The following is a 20,931-nucleotide window of genomic DNA, read 5'->3' as shown; positions in this document are numbered from 1 at the left end:
TTGCATTTCTGAAGTTCAAAGTTGGGTGTTTGGCGTTATGATCTCAGGCTATTATCACTGTTCTACTTGCTTTCAGTAGTTCTTCCTGGTCCGACTGTAGGAGTTTTTTTATTTGGGATTGGGGTTGTAGGCTGCAACCCCAACCCCCAAATTTTTGGTCTGTCACTTGGGCGTAAGTGTGTTTCGTTGATGAGGATAATATCGGCTTCAGCGAACTCCTGTCGTTCAAGGATCTTGTTTGTCAATCTATTTGCGTTCCAGCTGACAATCTGTAGATGGGTTTCTATTTTGTTTATCCACTAAGGATAAACAAAATTGCTTAGAATAGTAACTGAGTATGCCTAAGAATGATATCCTTGGCATCTTGCGTGGGGTTGGTCTGTTAGAATTCTGATAACATTTTTCCAATGCAGTCAAATTTGGAAGGTCAGGTTTACTGGAATTTGGAGAGTCGGTTAATTGTGGTCTGGGATGAGTTGGTCTTGGTATAGCTGCCTCTGCGTAAGGTTTTCTGCTTGTAGTGGAAGTCGTGGCTTGTATGGTGGTTCTATGTTCTTGTGGAGATTTACTGATTTTGGATTGAGTCTTTTGGGTCTGTGGGAATGCTTTATAGCCCTGTAGCTTTGTGGGAGTGTGGGCCTCCGCAATTTGCACACTTTGCTGGTTGTGTGCGTGGTTTTTGGCATTGTGTCGTTGCACGTTTGCCACCACATTTAACACATCGGTATTCTGTTTTACAACAGCATTGTGCGTGGCCAAACTTTTGACAACGATGACATTGAGTCGTTGTTAAATTGTGTTTCAATGGTTTAGTCTTTATGACTAAAGCGCAGATAGTTTGGAGATCGTAGACGTGTTTCTGGTCTTTACTGATTTTTACCAGCACTAGGGATATGGTGTTTTGTTGGCTCTGTGCATGCGATTGACCTTGGCTGGTCTGAATCCTTTGTTTTCGAAGTCTGTGTGACTTCTTCTGTTGATTTTATTTCGGTTACCCCTCTGAGCACTACTTTGAAGTTCTTCTCGCTGTTGAGTGCGAATGTGTGGTATTGTAGGTTGCTAATATCAAGGAATTTGGTTAGTTTCCTGTAATCAGTGGAGATTTTTGGTTGGATGCGAATTCCTTCTTCAGTGTTGGTGGCTTTAGTAAATGTGATTTCTAATGTTCTGACTGAAATGAAAACGAATGTCCCGTGATTTTTGGCTCTTAGGATGACTGCGGTACTCTTTCTTTTGGATTTGTATCATTGTCAGTCTCCATTTCTATTGGTTTGGGTGTGTCTCTGGTAATGGAGATTTTCTTTTTTTTTCTTTTCTTTTTTTTTTTTTTTTGTTTGGAATTCCTCCTGTGTGTCTGCTGTATTCAGTATAGGGTAAGTATTGGTTTGGAATTTTGTCCCATTCTCAGGGTTCGGTGATTGGTCTGAGTTCTGTTGTTTAGTGCTATCACTTCTGTCCAATTGTTATTAAGTACTTTCTCTAATTTGATAAATTATTGATATACGTTGTCGAATTTAGTTTCGTCTTGTAGTTTTTCCATGTCTAACAATGTTGTTATTTATAGAAATCAGAAAAGTTTTCTTACCTGCCTCAATCGGCTGTTTTGTAGCAATATTCACCAATGTGATCTTTTGTAGAAAATAATTATTTCTCAAGTCACAAATGGAATCTCTTTTATCTTTTTAGCACTTATAATACAATTCAGTCATGTAAAATCTAATCACAATTCCAATTCATCATTCGAATGACTTGCTACATGCACAACTGAATGAACATGTTAAGAAACCTTTATAGTCCTTATAAGGACTGGCTTGAAGGGGCGAAGCAGAAATGCTTTTATCTTCCCCGTTATCTGTAGAGGACAGTGTAGGGATAAGGTGTTATTGATTGAGCTATTAAAGCTCTGATCATGGCAGGAGGGCAACAGCAATAGCTGAGCCTCAGTTAGAACTTTATTGGCTACAGCATTGCCCTCCCAGGGTTTATTCTTCCTTCCTAATTTTTTATGTAATTAATCACAGCCCTCCTGTGTAATTAATAGTCCTTATAAGGACTGGCTTGAAGGGGCGAAGCAAGAATGCTTTTCATCTTCCCCGTTATCTGTAGAGGACAGTGTAGGGATAAGGTGTTATGAGCAATTAAAGCTCTGATTATGGCAAGAGGGTAACAGCAATGGCCGAACTTCAGTTAGAACTTCATTGGCTACAGCATTACCCTCCAAGGGCATTAATCACCGCATCTCACGGTCGATTATTAAACCCTGTATCCCTTCATGTCTCAGCCATGTTTAGAAACTAATTGATAACACTTATATATTAAGCACCGTGAAATATTTTTCAGAATGGTGTATTAATATTTTGTCATATTATTAAAAAATTGCATGTAATAGGAAAATTTCCAATAGAATATTACAAATTCTAAATTATTTCAATTAAGAATTTTTAGTTGAATAATTCATGTTGAAAGAAGAAAGCAAAAATATAAGACGTGCTATTTGAATAGAAATATCTGTAAGGTAAATTGGTTTAGTTACTATAAAGTTGTTTTTCTATCTCCCAAAAGAGGGCAGTGAAACAAGTCTAGCCAGTGAAACAAGTAATATTAGGCATAATTTGAACAATCAACCAACCAAATCATTATTTAAAATATGTTAAACAATTGAAGTTGGGGATCGTGTAATGTCAAGTAGTTTAAACTGAAAATTACCTCAAATTTTAATTTACTTTGAATCTTAAATTTTAGACTTTTGCACAACATTCCATCTTACCTGCAATATCTTTTTCTTTCTGTGGCTTAAGGTTTTTCTGCACTCTCTTTCTGAAAGATCACTGTCGTGGGGTCATCTGCAAGCTGGGGATACTTTTGAATGTCATGAGCGTCCGTAGAAAAGTAGTTTCCTAACGTGCCTATAGCCATCAGTTCTTCTTTCTCCGATTTCGTCCATTCCGTTGTTCCCCGTTGACCGCTGCGTAACAAATCTACTTCCTGCTGCCAGGCTTCTTCAATGGCGCGTTTTCTTGTATGATGGAGCAACCTCTGGCGTTCTTCTTCCAGTGTGGTCCCGTAGCGGATGTTCAACAAAACACTTGGACTGTGCATCTTTAAGTCCACTTGGCCACTTTTCACTACCACGTTCGCCGTATCTACGGGATGCATCGTAACATTAAACATTGTCCCCAGCCTTTGCAACTGATCCCAATCTTCTTGCATCTTCTTCAACTCTTCCTGAACAAAGAAAAACGAATCCTGTCCGTGGAGGGAAAAATGAAGGTCAACCATGTGGGTCTCGTTGAACACCGAAGTCATGACGTCACGGAGGATTGGGCTGGCCTCATTCACTACGTATACGAAGGCTTTGTTGTGCTGGCGTGAGAGAAGAATGCCGTCTCCTAGCACGGATGGTAGATTTGAAACCTCTGAGTACATGCTGTTCAAAAACGATTTGTGTCCGCAAATTTCGGTTCTAGGCACGGTACTGAAACGCGAGAACTCACGCGCCACTACTTCTGCTGTACAACTTAATCCAGAAATGACAGGAAGGCTCTGATGTAACGTGAGCGTCTTTTCTAGACGTTGCGTTAAAGTGGGCGTTGGAAGAACTTGACTCATGTCGAAACCAAGAAGAGAAAGCCAGTCTGCTATATCTGTAGAGTAAAATAAAACAGAAAAAGTGATCAAACCCTAAACAATAGTAGGGAATTATATAGATTTTTATAAGAAGATAACAGTATACTATAGACAGGAACAGAGGGACACTTTCTCCTGGGGTGGGGGTGGGGGTGGGGGGGAGATGAGTGATTTCACGATAAATGCTGAATATTTGAAAGAACAAATTAACTGGGATTTTACTGAATGTCAGTAAAAAGACTGCTAGAGTCGTCAATGTCATAATATTAAGAAGTGGCTGAAAGTTATTAAACAAAACCATTAACAGTAGCACATGTGACATAATTATAGTAGTGGCGTCATTTTTATTGCCAATGATTGTTCGAGTAGTTTACATCTGAGATACCTCAAGATCTAATTAGAGATTTCTACCCATAAAATTATATCGAGTCCTATTACTAACTGTCCTATCATGCGGGTATAAAGTAGATGCGAAATCCTATACTTTTTATTTTAAAACTTAGTTTTCAAAGGTTTTTGAGTATTTTGATTTTTTTTGAAATAAAAATCCCTTTAAAATGATCTTAAAACGCTAATGTACATTATCTTTTCCCCCTTCTCACTATCAGAAAAAATACATTCCTTTCTACATTTAAGAGGCAGGATTTATTTATTATTTTTTTTTTTCAGTCTCAGACTAACCATTGGAAGACATTGCTGCAGTCAGTCCCGAGCTCCTGTTGTGGTGTTGTGCTGTAAGTTGATTTTAGCGCTACACACACACACACACACACACACACACACACACACACACACACACACACACACACACACACACACACACACACACACACACACACAAAAAAAACTTTTAAAACACGTGTATAAAATGATATATTTCGAACCGTAAAAATGCTGCGCTGATATCTACAGATGATGCTAAACAATTGCAACGTTCAGTGATGATCAAAAACAAGTCGAAATGTGTCTTAGATAAAGAAACTAGTCCCTGAAATCATAAGCATTATTATACCCAGGTTACCCAGTCAGATGGGAATATAATTTGGATTATGCCAAAGAAATTAACACAACAAAAATGCATTAAGAGCATCGAAAGAACAGGTTTGTATATGCAGATGTTCCTACTCAAACGCTGCATGACTGATGTTCCACGCTCTCTTAAATTCAAGTTGGCAATGAAGAAAAAAAGATCTCATGAGATCATTACTTACTACAAAAAAAAAAAAAACCGCAGGGTATATGAGCCAAGTTTCAGAGCACAGGACTTCTGCAAATAGCGCGAAATCGTGTTATCAAAATAATCCCAGAATCTGCAATCGCGAACCTGGGATTTATCAGTATATACAGCCACAAAGGAAATGCTGTAAGAAGACATTTGAATAGCAACATATGCAGTGAAATAAAAATTCGTTCTACCGTCTTAAATAAATATGTTTTATTTATTTTCGTTTTTATCTAATTTACAGACTTATGTTTAAGTTTTGCAGCAATCTGACGCACATCTTATCGAAATATATACAAATAATGTTATAGAAAAAGAAATGTAACATTAACAGGGTGTCTTTGCATAATTAATAAAGAAGATATAAATTCTCGAACTCACCTGTTAAATGGTTGTCCACATCTGCATCAACATTGATCGGATCATTGTTGTTAAAGCGGTAAACATGGATATTGTAAGGCCCCTTTAATAATTCTGGGAACTCCTCCCATCTCGGAGTCAACCATTGTGGTCCCTGAGGGTCATACACCTTTCCATGAAAAAAAATTAATTTTGTTAAGGGATCTCGAATTCCTCCTCGAAAATCCAGTGGTAAGTAGAACGTTGGATTTGTGTCTACCATGACTTTACCAAAGGGGGTTCTCCTTATTTCTTTTAACACTACAGCCTCCGGTGTGAAGATAGCTTGGGGTGTTCCTGCATGATCAGTAACAATGTAATATTTGATGGTATCCGTGTATATATAAATAAGATGGTCATTGGTGTCATACAGAAGAGAAAATGTCATCTTCTCTTTTGGTAAATGTACATGGGTTATTTGCAGAGGATTTCTAGAATTGGAGTAAAAGAACTGAGTGATGTTACCACGATGATCTTTCCTGGCACACAGTCTTTCGTTTGAATCGTAAAAATAGTTGACTTCATAATGATTTGCTTGAAATGCATACATCAGTTGACCCTTAGCGTTAAAGACAAATTTCTCCTCACCTCTTTGAACCACAAATCCTCGAGCATCGACCGTGTACATGTGAACGTCATTGTAACCAATAAGACGATTTCCATCATCATATCGCATGGCCACTTGAAGTAATCCTTCGGAGATGCTCTTCATATTTCCGTTGACGTCATAGATGAATCTCCATTTGCGAGGTCCCGTTACTTCTTCCAGAAATCCATCAGCAGTATAGGTATAATTTACGGATGATATGACACCATCCTTGCCGATTTTTGTATGAGTCTGCTTAACTCTGCTGTGGTTATCATACTGCAAGCTCAACGAATAAATCTCCTTGTTCCATAGAGTAACAGAAAGCATAGACATTCTTCCATATGCATCCAGAGCTATTGTTTTGGAATAATGTCGCATTTCGTCTTGTATAAACACACTATTAATCTTTGGCCTATGCACAAGGAATTGTTGTATCTGCTCCAGTATTCCAGATTGTCCATTATATCTGTACCTCGTTTCTGGAATTATTTTTCCATTGATCTCTGATTCCACTGTGGTAATCTGATTCTCATGTCGGTAACGGAACTTAGAATTGCTAAATCCACTTCGTCCACCAAACCTTATCCTTTCTTCTTTTAACAGTGTGCCATGATACCTGTAATCAACACGTATATCAGCATCTTGAAGTGTCTTCAACGTACTTTTGACCAATATCTTCTTGTCGTAGTATGCAAAATCGGTTCTTTCTCTGCCACAGAAAACCGTTTGCAATTTCCCACTGTCGTCGTAAATATACACAACTCTACCTTTGTTTTCAGGATACAACTTAGCCAATACTTGTCCGCGATCGTTAAAGTGTAATACATACGGATGTCGGACACCTGGTGCTAAATATAGGAGCTTATAAAAACCTAATGATGTCTGGGTAGCAATTTCATGTTTGTGTCCATTCGGGGTGATAACTGCTTGTAGACTACCAGCATTGTCGTACTGTAGAAGGTAGCGACTCCCACTTGGTAGAATAACTTCACTTGGCTGAAACAAAAAAAATAAAATAAAATAAAATAACAAATCTGTTTTTAATAATTAAAGCAGTTGGTTTATTTAAATTTAAAAATTAAGCCGTATTTCTCAAAATCCTTTTAAATAAGATTAGAATTAACACGTCACATCCTCAAGAGAAGATCGCCGGCTCCATTTTAACATAAAATCGTAAATTCGGGATTTCTGAGCAACCAAGTAATTCTAGGATTATTACTTAATCCACTGATTAATATAACATGAGACGAACCACAACGAAAAGTGCTTTATAAATTCTTAAGATTGCATTTTAATCCTATTAACAAACAGATAAGTCCTTTTATTACTAAAGATAATCCCCTGGAAAGAAAGCAAAGAAATCTGCAAATAAAACAATTATTTTACTACCATCATAGTTAACTTACAAATGAGTGATATTTAGGTAAGTTTGCGTAAGAGATGAAGTTTTCTATTTCGTGCATAACACGATTTGTTGTGCTTTGCACACTGCATCATTTCTTTTCGTGAGTCAGTAGTTTGCACGTCTTAAAATAAACAGATAAACGAAAGAAGGAACTTAGGTGATGTTGAAATTTAGGGAGTAAAATCCCCTTATCGTTATCTCTAATGAATTGGACAACTAACGAATGACATCAACAATTTTGACAATTTTTTTTATGAAGTGTGCAGAAGTTCGTGGTAATGATTGCCCCAGGCTATTTGTTCGAGGAGTGTTACAGATAACAAACCTCCATCTTTCGAAATGCTTATATGTTTGTTTTTCTATTTTATTCACAATTGGCTAAATACGAGGTGATAACTTACGATAAAGCATAAAAATCAGCGTTTGCTATTAGAATGAATAATACATTCAGATATGAGTTAGCAATTATTCTTGTTTATACCAGTAATATGGCCAATTTTTCTTTCTTTCTTTTTTTAATTATCAAAATGCCTTAAAATGTGTTCACAGAAGGATTTGACTGTTTCGTGAGATGAATCCAATCCTGCGGTACATGAATACCAATTTGTGGTATTCATGTATTAGTTAATATCAGTGTTTGGGTTATCCGTTTGAAGTAAGCATCGGTAATGATTTTTTCCGAGTAGATTAATTGAACAATCTATCTGTTATCATAACCCAGGGAAAGAACTCAGTTCTTTAATTTGCGTATGGTGCAGAGTAAAGGTGTTAAAAAGTAATGCTAGTAATCCTATGTTTGCCATCTTCATCACAGAATATCCATGAGCCACTATTGTTGTTTTTACGTTGACCCTTTTTTTTTTTTTTTTCCCTCTGGTGCTTTCCCTAACTCTCCAAATTTTCCATCTGAACTCACCAAACATGTACCGAAGTTTTTGTCGTCAACAATTAATCAACAAAAGCAGGGGCGGCTCGTGCATAGGCACTGCGGTACTGCAGCACCCCCAATTTTTCTCGATATATAAATATATTTATTAATTTATTTATATTTGCTTGTAATATTTAATTTTATTATCAACAATCCTATACAATTCTCTTATTTTGTATAAAAAAATAATAAAAATCCGTGTTGTAGCACTTAGGAGGGCGAAGGACGCTAGCAGCATGTTTACCACATGTCATATTGCTACGCGCACAAGCATATGCATCATAGTGAGATGCGAGCTATTAGCGTAATGCGGCACTGTCCGTCGCACAGTTCCACTGTTGTTTATATGCAGTTTGCGCCAGTAGTAGAGTGTTCGTAGTGCTTATCGTGTTTACTCCGTCTCTTTAAATATTTGGACATTACAATTAAAGACATAACATTTGTTATAGTTTTTATTTTAGAACATTATTGGGGTTATGATAATGAATTTTATTTTTAAGTAATTTTGAATTATAACAAACTGTATAATTTTATTGATAATAAACAATATTTTTTCATGTTTCATTTTTTTAAAATTTTTATCATAATTTTGATATTTTATCCAAACACGTATACACTGTACTTACAGTGTGTATGTATATTTCGAAAGTTGCAACACCCCCCACGATTTCAAGCCACGAGCCGCCACTGAACAAAAGTATATTTGCCAGAGTATCAGATAACTTACACAATTATCGTAACAGGCGATATTTATTCCTCCAATAATCTCTCTTGACGTATAACGTGAAAGTTCTCCATTGATTTCCTGTCTTTCCATAGACGGAATTCAAATCACGCCGGAATTTTCTGAATAATTTCTAACCTTCGTTCTATTATTTTTAATCTTATGCTCAAACGCCTCTTTTGTATGTATTATTGAAATGATTCGTATCAATTCTTCATTCTATTTTCAATTCGAGTCGTTCAATTCAAACCTTGATCAGCAATGTTTAAAATTCAATCTTTTTAAGTAAACAAAGAAATCCTTCGGCAACTAAATTCATTAGAGAGAAAGTCTTCTTTCTCATTTGACAAACCTTGCACAAATAGACAAATATAATGTCAGTATGATCTAATATCTACAACCAACTTCTGATTTTCATATTATCTCATATTTCATATTATCGATTTTTTAATGTATTTTTTTAAATATATTTCATAGTCCTGATTATTATTGTTGTTGTTAAGTGGCGCCTCCCAGCATACATTTTACAATGCATAACCCATCGTCTACACTCTTAATCTTCGATCTACAACTATGTCACTATTCACCATCTACACGTTACGCCATCTACTGTTCACTCACAATAACTGTATCTGTTAATTACACAAATTATTTTCTGAACGATTTTGAGTGTATACAGAATAAAAAAATCTGAATTTCCGGGAAATATTAAAAAAAAAAAAAAAAACTGATTCTTCTATGGAAGATCATCTAACTAACTCACTACTCTGAACGCAATAAAACTTTTATAATTATTTTTATTCATTTCACTGATATGTTTACAATATCGAAGTTTTAATGTGTTTTTTTTATATGTTTCATCTTTAAACCCTCATTAAGTCGTAGGGAATTGCTTAAAAAACAGAAGGGATATTTTCCTCTTTTTAATTATGCGTTTGTTGCTCTGGTAATTCATAATGTTGCCACTCGAGTTTTAATCATTTTTCGTATTTGAAGTTCCTATAAAAGCAAGTGAAAGATGATTCAGAATCATCATTTGATTAATTAACGTTCCTTATTTCGTTTATGCTTTTCAATACACTCAGAAAACGCATAACTCGGGAAAATTTTTTTCTTAAATTTTATGTATTGCATGTTTTATAAAAAATATATATTTTTTCTTCTTATTTATTATTATTATAATTTTATTTAACGATCTATGTCGTTTTGTGGCAACCTCTGATTACACCATGCTAGAACGCCATAAGAAAGACCTTCATAAATGCGTACTTAGTCATGTGATACAAGAGAGCTTTTTCCAGGCCTTTTTTACAATCACCTTTCGGGTTAGCCAATCTTTAACGCAGATAAATTCCCCCTCGCCCGAAAAATCAAAATTATTGGAGTTTAGGATCACGAAATGGCGGCAATTGTGATGGTACACCGATGCATTCAAAATCATCAAGGGTTATAAGCTCAGCTATCGATGACGGCTAAGGGTGCCCCGCTTTCCAAAGCGTAATAAGGACTAAGGGAGCTCGAGGATTTATCTTATTTGGTAAAATAAAATAAAATAATAAGCTAACGCTTTTTTTTTTAATTTCCGTATAGGGAGTAGGTAAGGCCTATAAACCCTATCTAACTTTTGGAGACTGGGTGAGCGTTTCAGTCTCCACTGGTAGCCAATCAGAGATAACTGGCCTATGACTATCACTAATTTTAAGCGGCAACCGATGAAGAGACGGGCAAGCAAGTGCTACCATTTCTTGTACCTAACCCTGACAGGATATGTTTACCGTCTGAAAATAATGTGGGTTCTGCGGTCGATTTTCTTGAGTTTACGGGACGAAAAACTCGAGTATCAGGGACAAAAAAAAATATTGCTGGAAATAAAAGGCAATATTGCTGCAATCATTGTTCGGTATTTAACAAACACGCCATATATTAGTATTCATTTATAATTGATTTTTATAATATTAACAATAATATTACTGTATTTTCCAAAATAATTTAATATCTTAGCGTGTTTCAGATTTATTGTTATTCTATAGAATAATATCATTATTCTTATTAACATTCCTGCCATGCTATCCCAGATAATAACTACAATGGACAAAGATAACGAACGAAAGATATTCGAAAAGAAACTTGCGTAACTATTGGCTCTTTTTTTTTTTTTTTGTAGAACTATGATACTCTGATGACGTAATGCAACAATCAGCTCACTGAGGATGATTGCTATTTTCTGTGTTCAATCGACAGTTTATGTTTTATGCTGGTTTCGTTACAATAATAATTTTTCGACGAAGTCAAGTAATTTTGCGACTTAATGATCTGGGAGCACACCATAACTTTAGTATTGTTGATTTTAATAGGTTATTCTGCAGAATAATTAAATGATGTATTTTAATGGAATTAATAGTAAAGAAACAATAAAAATGAATGGCGATAAAAGCAAAAGAAAATACGATAAAAAAAAAAGTCGCACTACAGCGATAAATGAAAAAAAAAATTGAGATAGACATCTAACCAAAAGGAGTGATAGAAAAACCGATGGGTAGATAGAGAAAATGGCGAAAGAGTAGAAATAAAAAGAACGGAAACCAAGGAAAGGTTTTCAGATTTCCTGAATATTCGTTTATTGTTTCCCTTCGGACTCGGTCGGGTTCACCCTCACTCAGCCGCGTTGCATTAGTCTCCTATTTATGGCCTTGTCCGCATTTATGGAATGGGGCCAAAGGAGGGGGATGAAAAGGAGGTTCGTACCGTGCCTGTTGTCTTCTTGTCATACTTGTACATAATCCCATTACTGTCGGAGTAGCGTACTTCCACGAGACGGCCCTCGATGTCAAAGTCGTAGCGTCGAGACAAGACTCCTCTCTTCCAGCTGGTTAGTCGGCCGAAACGGTCGTACTCCACGTGAACCGGAGTGACATTCTGGGCGGACTGCCATTGTACGGGGTGGTCACGGGTGTCGTAACGCGCCGTCACTAGCGGTGAATGTTTCCTGTCGTACACCGTCTCGGTATGTTGCTCCTTGTCGAATTCGGTCACAAAAAGGATGTCCCCGTTCACCTGAAAGAAGCAATAGTTGGTTTTGAGTGAAACGTTTCGAAGAGATTTTCGGTTTTCTCTCCGTCGAGAGAATGAATAAGGAACAGAATGCGGAAGTTCTATTGAAAACGGCCGTTCGCTACTTATGCACAGTAACGTTTATGTCGCGTAGAAACGGTGCTCATTGTTGGAATGTTTCGTCTCGAGCGTCTTGTGTCGTTTGTCGTATGCCGCGATGCATTTAAATGTTGATTTCATTTTCTAGCGCGTGTTTCATTGTTAACCAGCTATGACGTGTTCGAATTTCTTCGTTTCTAACTTGCAGTCATGTGAGGCTTTGCACGTTCTACTGGCAGACGACTTTTCCTTTGGTGGAAATGTACAATTACTGCTAAAGTGTAAATGGATTTTGCCTTGGAACAAATAAAACCGATCTCACTTATAAGAAGAAAAAAAAACGGGATTTTTAAGACAAAAAGAGTTTATTAAGATATATAAATAAATATATTAAAAAAGTATCTTAGAATTATAAGTTATTTACTGGTCTCCCAAACGGCGGTCTTCACTTTCAAAGTTTTATTAAGAAGCTAAACTGAATTTATTCGAAAGAAATTAGCAAGGAGGGATCTTCAATATTAAGTTACTCCGAAATCTGTAAAGCAAATCAGTCCATGGCAATTTACTACCGACAAATAAACTGACGTGGTTTTGTTCCAATGCTCTCGATTCGCTGGCAAAGAATAAAACAGATACAAGAAATGTAAACAGTGAATTGTAATCGAAGGATGAGAAACAATTTTAAGAAAAGAAAATCATAATATTAAAGAAATAAATGCTATCGGGCCGATATTTACGGTCTATTTTTTTTATTTTTTTTACGAACTGTGAATGTTGTGGAGGAAGTAGTGTGTTTTTATGCTAAAAATTCGAGGTTATGAAAAAATCTTATATTTTATTTTCTTTTTCTTTTTATTTATTTATTTATTTAATTTTTATATATTTATAATAATTTTTATTTATTTGATTTTCAAATTTTATTTATATTTATTTAATTTTTAATTTTAATTTTAATTTATTTTATTTTAACTATTATTTATTGTATTTTGTTTTGTTTACCTATATTTTATTTATGTCTTTTATTTGTTTATTTTAGTTTATTTATTTTTGATAATGATATAAAAAAAACAAGCAGTCTAACAACGAAACCGAAATAATAACTGAATTAACAGAAAGAGTAACGCAAAAGCTTGAAATATGCTCAAGTGATTTTAATACAAGGCTGAATCTGATTAAAATATAAAATGAATTTTCCGACATTAAAAAAAAAAAAAAAAAAAAAAAAAGAAAAGTGACACAACACAAGAAACGAAATACCAACCTTTAGTTTTCGGCCAACTCGAGCAACCCGTCGCTCCTGTCCCGTTCCTTCCGTATAAACATAATAATGCCACTGGAACCGTTGAACGATGTCGTCGCTCATGGTGATTTTCATGCTCGCAGGCACAGGAAACGTTTCCCCAACCGCAAGGGTGTGATCGGCCAAATCGGGATAAGGGACGGTATCTATTTCCATTGAGGAAGAGTCCGCGTAAGTCACACTCAGACTTCCATCCGAATATAAGATTAGGCGTTCTTCAGCGGAACCTGAATAAAAGGACACTTCGTTAATTACGAAATTTGGGACGCATTTTAACTTCTCAAGATACTAAAATACACGACCTTTGATAAGATGTTCAAAAGCGTCATTTATTTCATTGAATAAGAGTATTTGAGTAAAACAGATGTTATTTGGGAACGCAATTGTTCTCGTTACCAAACAGCGCATTTGGTAATTAAAGAACTACTTCATGAAGCGATATCAAAATCTCATTAAAAAGTTAGCCGAGTACTACTAACATTCCATCTTAGGCTTAATGAATTTATATTGATAAATATGGTCCAGTAATTATAACTATTAGTTTGAGATGGAATAAATTTTATCTACCGAAAATTATACATTAATCTAGTTTCATGCTATTTAGGTAATTCTGACATGAGCAAATCAAAAACATAAGCCTGTGCCATTTTCTAATGTAGAGACGTCAATATTCATTACTGCCAGTCTATCTCAGACGGCTCGTTGATTGTTGAGCGTTTAATGAGATTAGCATGCTTAGTTTCTTGGTAACTGTGAGTTATTCGAATGTAGAGCTATCATACGTTAATGAAGCCAACACAGTTGCTTTAATCGCAACAATGGAAATCATTTCGAAACTACAATGGAAACGACTGTCAATTTCCTAGCAACAATAGAAGTCAAGTAAATTCTTCCAATTATAACGAAAAAAAAAATTGTCTATTTCATAGCAATAATTGTAACAATGCTTCATCAAGTCCAGTCTCACGTCCTAATCGAAAAGGATACATGTGAGGCGGTATCAGAATTAGTAGAGGATGCCTGACAAATGAAAATTCATTAGGAATGCATTTTTTCTCCGTGGCCCTGTTATTTTAATACTTCATCTTCGTGACTCACTAAACGTTTTGTGGCCAATAGGCAAAATAAAACAGATTTGAATGTTCATAGAGTTTTCATTTATTATTATTATAATAAGGAAGCATTTACTCTTGCAAAAATATAAAGAAAAACTAAAGCCAAGTAATTTATTAATGAGAAGTGTGATGCAGTTGTTTGTTAACTAGAAACTGTAGGTTTGGAGGAAAAGATGATAACTTTATTCTTAAATCCGGTTCGACTTCCAATCGGTTTCTGTATTTATTTTTTAGAAAAACCACTGTTGAAAAGCCTGTTTCAACACTTATAGGTTTTGACAAAAGGCATTAGAAATTTATCGCTTTTTCGGCTAAAACTGGGTATTCCTGACGGCAAGATAGCCCAAAATCCATCAGTGGTATTGTGTTGAAGATGTCTTTGAGCGCCGTATCACACGACAGTTCAATTATAGATTCAATATCTGAATCCGGCAATTCTGTCTCAGATTCTGCGTTCACTGTAAAAGGGTTCCTTATCCATGCTTTGTTGCTGTTCTTTGTTGCTGTTGATTGGGGGGGGGGTATTCCTTCAGACTTGCGTGCAGTCCTAGCATATGTTCCTTGATAACAGCTGAAATCTCATCCGCCATGGAACTCATGTTATACTCTTTTTGTAATTCTGTTAGTTTTGTAAAAGATTTGTAATTCCCTGCTTCCACACGACAGGACCACAAATTGAGTTTTTTTTATTGCAGCTTCCACCTTCTCTTGCACTTGAAATACAGTTACATTGCTACCTTGTAATGTCACATTTAAATTATTCAAAAAATCAAAAATGTCACAAACGTAGGCAACCTTGATTAACCAACTGACATCATGAAAACTGTCTTTGAATTCATATATTACATCCCCAGCCGTTGGGGGGGGGGTGTTGATCTAAGAACATTAAAACTTCATCGTTCATTTCAATAAGTCTTCTTAAAACATTCCCTCACGACCCGGCATTTAGCTTTCGTGACCCGGTGCCGAGTCGTGACCCACCATTTGGGAAACGCTGCCATAGATCATAGGCTTTTTATAGCCACAACAGTGGTTATGAAGAAGGAATGAATATGGCATTACCAAAACAAAAAAACAGATAGAGAGCTTTGATTTTCTCTGAGCTGACAGCTTACGTTGGTGCAATTGTTGATTATTTGCAACAAGTTCTAAATATTAGTAAAGAATTTGTTAATTTCCGAACAAACAATACATAAAGGCCAACAATTGAAATCTGATTGTAATAACTGGTTTCTTTTCAATTTCTTATTGTTATGATATTTCATGACGTCATGTTAAAAACCGATTCATAAAATGAATAGACCAATGAAGAGAAACTCACCGATTCTTGTTGTAACATCGGATCCTTTGATCAAAAGTGAAAGGGCACTTTTATCATTCCTCGTCACAGTCACAGACGCCCCTTTCGTACTAAGATTATAAGACAGCTTTATCGTCTCTCCACTAGGAGTGATGGCTTCAGTAAGCCGTCCGTATTCATCAAAATCATAGACGTACGACCTACCGGAACTGTCAGTTTTACTTCTAAGAAGACCCGTGCTGCTATGATAATCAAAAATAGTCTTGAAGTTATACGGAGTGGTAAAACTTTGGAGCATGCGCATTCGAGACATCTCCAGTCGACACTTCCCGCCTTGAGTGTTCTCTATTGTATTCACCTGATTACTGTAGTCCCTGAGGATGTAAATCTTATTACCTGCGGCATCGGTTACCGTACTCAGTTTGCCAAAACTGGTGTTCACGTTATAGGAAAAAGTGTACACCGTCTTTCCGGTGACGATATTCTTGGTGGCGATGTGTTGTCCGTGTCGGTTAAAGATGTACACTTCGTGAGTTTCTGGAGCGTAAATTTCGAATTCGTTCAATTCGTTGAGTTTGGGCAGAGACGAAGTGACCGAACGAATTCTCAAGTTTCCTTGGTCGCATATGTGAAGATTGCCGTCTGGAGTTACGGTGATCGACGAAATGGTGTTCAGTTTGGACGACGCAGCCAAGAAATGTTCTTCGTTAAAACACCGACAATTTTCGTCTAAACAACTACATTTCGACTCGGCACCGGCGAACTTAGCGATTCGTCCGTCGCTACCGATAATCCTCACTCTGTTGACCATCTGCGAATCGCTCTCGGCTACGTAAAGGTCACCACTGGGTGCAAATGCAATGCTTTGAGGAGATTCTAGATAGATATCCGTAGCCAGATCGCTCTTATCACGACCCGGAGCAGGCGATGGACACTGAAGTGGTCTACCAGCTACTACCTTAAGACGTTTGTCTTGAGTTAATTTTAACACCATATGATCGTCCAGGATGTGCAGAGATCCGTCTAGAGGGTTCATAGCAAGCTCGGTTGGCCATCGTAGGTTTACCTAAGAGAAAGAAAATAGAAAGAATGATTGAGACGACGCCAAAATAAACATTTCAAATAGAAGTGCTTAAGAATAGCTTCAAAAACCGCAAAGATTTGCTTCCGTTTTTATTAACTATTACTTCGACCTTACAACATTTTAAGTACCAATCGTATTGACAACAAATCCCTTGTAATTCCCCGTATCAAGAAGAAATGCTGTTTTATGGTGGTGGAAATGTGTAAAAATCCTTATTGCAGGAATTAAATATTTTTATGGAAGCCATTACATGCATTGATTACCAAAGTTTCATGCCAATAAAAATGGTAGATGGATATAACCACTTCAGTTGACACCTTTTGAACAGTAATATTCAGTTTTAAATCTTTTTTTATTATTATTATTCCGTATTGAGATTAAGTTTGTTGTTTGTCATGTTCATAAAAGTTGCACCATTACTATTTTTAGTCAAAGAGAGACTTTACCTGGGATAAACTCACAATCCTCCCACAGGGAACTGGTTTCCAGTGGCTTTTATGGTAATAATCTCCTATGATAGTGTGAATGATTCCTTTTCTATCAACAACCCGAATGTTCGTTCCATCGGCAATGTACATCTCATTATTAGCTGATATAGCTATTCCTAATAATTATATAAAAAAATAAACACTTGAATTTAAATTGATGAACAAGTAAAAAAAAAACTTATCAAAACAGGATTATGCTCATTTAACTGCCAGCAGAAACGAATCACACCTGACAAAGAAGACAAAATATATATATATATATATATACACACATTACATGTAGTCCTTATAAGGACTGGCTTAAAGGGGCGAAGCAAGAATGCTTTTCATATTCTCCATTGTCTATAGAGGACTGTGTATGGATAAGGTGCTATTGAGCTATTAAAGCTCTGATCATGGCAGGAGGGTAACAGCAATAGCCGAGCCTCAGTTAGAACTTCATTGGCTACAGCATTGCCATCGGTTACCCTCCCTGGGTACCCATTTTAGTCGCCTCGTACGACATGCATGAGCTACATTGGGGATTATATGTAAGTAAAGCCGTCTCTAAAAATTAGAACGATCCCTAGACCACTCAATAGTGGCCGAAAGATCGTCCAACTCAGCGTTGGCTCCACTCAGTGATGCCCCCCCCCCACCACCACCGAGCAGAACCGCTTATATTCCAAGGAAAAGCGTCCACCGACGAGGCCCCTCACTGGCCACGCCGGAGAATACCTTTCCCAGAGACTCAAAATGCTCTCCCAGGGCAACTCTACCGAAATAAGCCCCCCCACACACACACACCTCACCGGGATTAAAATTTCGGAAGAAACCTGAGAAAGTTAACTCTCGAAACAGCGTCCATTTAGTCGCCTTTTACGACACGCATGGATTTGCGGTGAAGCTATTCTTATCCCGGCCACCACGCGGGAGACATTACATATAATTCATTTTTAAGTCCTTATAAGGACTGCCTTAAAGGGGCGAAGCAATATTGCTTTTCATATTTCCCGTTGTCTGTAGAGGACAGTGTAAGGATAAGGTGTTATTGAGCTATTAAAGCTCTGATCATGGCAAGAGGGTAACAGCAATAGCAGAGCCTCAGTTAGAACTTCATTGGCTACAGCATTGTCATCCATTACCCTCCAAGGGTAACAATTTTAGTCGCCTCGTATGACATGCATTAGTTACATTGGTGCTATTCTTATCCCGGCAGCCACACTTATCTTTATAAGGAATGTCTTAAAGGGGCGAAGCAAGAATGCTTTTCATCTTCCCCATTATCTGTAGAGGACAGTATAGGGATAAGGTGTTATTGAGCTATTAAATTAAAGCTCTGATCATGGCAGGAGGGTAACAGCAATAGCCGAGACTCAGTTAGAACTTCATTGGCTACAGCATTGCCATCCATTACCCTCCAAGGGTATTGGATTATATTTGATAAGGCAACCATACCTTATCCTTATAGTCCTTATAAGGACTGGCTTAAAGGGGCGAAGCAAGTATGCTTTTCATCTTCCCCATTATCTGTAGAGGACAGTGTAGGGATAAGGTGTTATTAAGCTATTAAAGCCCTGATCATGGCAAGAGGGTAACAGCAATAGCCGAGCCTCAGTTAAAACTTCATTGGCTACTGCATTGCCATCCATTACCATCCAAGGGTATTGGATTGTTTCCCCGTTCAATTCCTCCGGCAACCACACGGGGACTTGAAAGAACTTTATAATATTTTCTTAAAATTTTAAAAAGGTGTTTGAAAATAAAATATAATAATTGATTTTTAAAATTATTAAAATTATATTATTCTTTTAAATTACTTATTTTATTTTTTACTATTTATTATATAATTGTACTTTATTTATTTATAGTTAACTAACTAAATAAAATTACTTGATTTTTCAAAGTATCTTCTGTTAAAATAGTTTCACTTATCAGATTCCTTCACATCTTTTGCTTAAGTTTCATTCTGATTATTTATTTAATGGATTAGTTATTTATAATTCATTGATTCTATTATTCCTTTATTTTACGCTATTTGATTACTTAAATGATTTGATTACTTATTTGATTACTTAAATAACACTGGATTAACATTTCGCTGCATGCTTTACTACAAGAAATTTTATTTTATGTAAACGATAGTGTATCACAGCGCAATTAAATAATAACGATATCGTATTTATCGAATTGAGAACTTGCTATTTTACATACCTTTAGGATATGCTAATTTGGCATCTCTCGCTGATCTTTCATCACCGCACAAATCACGATCCTGAGGGAGGCACTTTTCTCCATTACCTACTATAGGCTGAGTGTTATTTCTTCCATTAATGACACCTTCTACAGCAATGGTTCTCAAGATCTGATGGCGTTCTGGATCCGAGATGTATAGCTTGCCATCCAATGGTCCCACTGTGAGATGGTAGCTATATGACACCTGAGCTGGACTAGTTAAGAAACATAATTATTAATAATATAAACCTTCAGGTTTTTTAAATTATAACTTAACAAATATAATGTAAATAAATCTTTATTTAAAAAATATCATGAAATTAAATAAAATCGAAGATAAAATTTATTAAATTGTAAATAGTGTAAATACACCTTTTATTAATTGCAATACATTAAACTAAATAGAATACGTAATTTAATAACCCTAATAATACTAATATTAATATTAATGAATAATTTCGATCAACTGTATTTGCTTTACTACAAGAAATATTATTTTATGTTAACGATAGCATATCACAGCACAATTAAATAATAGCGATATCGTATTTATATTAATATCATACATTTCATCAGCTTCATTTATGTATTATTTATATTTATATTATTATTTTTTTATTAAACTTTTATTTATTTGCTAAATTTATATTGTATATCTTTTTTAATATAAATATTCGAATGATAACTTTTGCCATGTTGTACTTGTTTTTATTTTTGAAAAATGACAAGTAATTTTATTATTTATTCTCTCATAAAAGTGATGAAAAGTCCTCACCTCAATTCAACAATAGTTTCTGCTCGACCATCTGGTGTGATTTTCCTAATTAGGTTAAAGTCTCCAACATATATGCTCCCATCAGGGCCACTAGTTAAGGCAACTGGCGCTAAAAGACGTTGTTGTTTGGCTAAACCGTTGCAACTATCACATTGCAATGGCCGCTGGTGACCATCTCCCATCGTGGTGAGAAGTAATTTGGGTTTATTCTTGAGATAGATATTACTGCCGTCACCTTTCTGTAAAATCCCTGTAAGAAGCAAATTATATCATCATACTAAACTTTAATTATATGGAATATTTTATAAATAAAATACAAAGGTAACACCTCAATTCAAGTAAATATATTCATTCCTCGTGATTGTTTTGGTTGGAAATCTGTTTAAGGAATGCGTTACAATTTTGAATTAAGTACACTAGATGGCAGCACTATGACGCAGCTAATAAAAGTTGACATTTTTTCCTCTTTCGATTTGTTTCTCTTGTATATTTTTAAATTTTTGGTCAAGGTTAATGATTTTTATATTCCGCGAGTATTCTTATATCGAAAAAAATTTAATTTAAAATTTTCTTAAAATATTTCATGAACTTTTCTGATACATTCAAAAACT

At 35.8% G+C, this 20,931-nt stretch overlaps 1 protein-coding gene across 1 annotated transcript in view; it reads right to left on the bottom strand.

Annotated features, from left to right (window-relative positions):
• Window positions 1–2,793: 2,793 nt before the first annotated feature.
• LOC150106716 (teneurin-m-like) overlaps window positions 2,794–20,931 on the bottom strand; it is a 148,237-nt gene continuing 130,099 nt past the window's right edge. The window contains exons 19-26 of the mRNA XM_090393459.1: window positions 20,321–20,570; window positions 19,525–19,760; window positions 17,290–17,447; window positions 15,781–16,825; window positions 13,306–13,571; window positions 11,640–11,948; window positions 5,231–6,833; window positions 2,794–3,644 (exon numbers count right to left, since the gene is read on the bottom strand). Of these exons, the coding sequence (XP_090249585.1) occupies window positions 2,794–3,644; window positions 5,231–6,833; window positions 11,640–11,948; window positions 13,306–13,571; window positions 15,781–16,825; window positions 17,290–17,447; window positions 19,525–19,760; window positions 20,321–20,570 (4,718 nt within the window). The remainder of the gene's footprint in view (window positions 3,645–5,230; window positions 6,834–11,639; window positions 11,949–13,305; window positions 13,572–15,780; window positions 16,826–17,289; window positions 17,448–19,524; window positions 19,761–20,320; window positions 20,571–20,931) is intronic.

The sequence above is a fragment of the Typopeltis vanoorti genome, chromosome 5 (genome assembly GCF_054136105.1).
Source record: "Typopeltis vanoorti isolate ZY-2024b chromosome 5, IOZ_Tvanoo_1.0, whole genome shotgun sequence".
NCBI classification, from domain to species: domain Eukaryota; kingdom Metazoa; phylum Arthropoda; class Arachnida; order Uropygi; family Thelyphonidae; genus Typopeltis; species Typopeltis vanoorti.
Note: the sequence above shows the minus strand (reverse complement) of the source record. Positions and strands in the feature narration are given on the sequence as shown.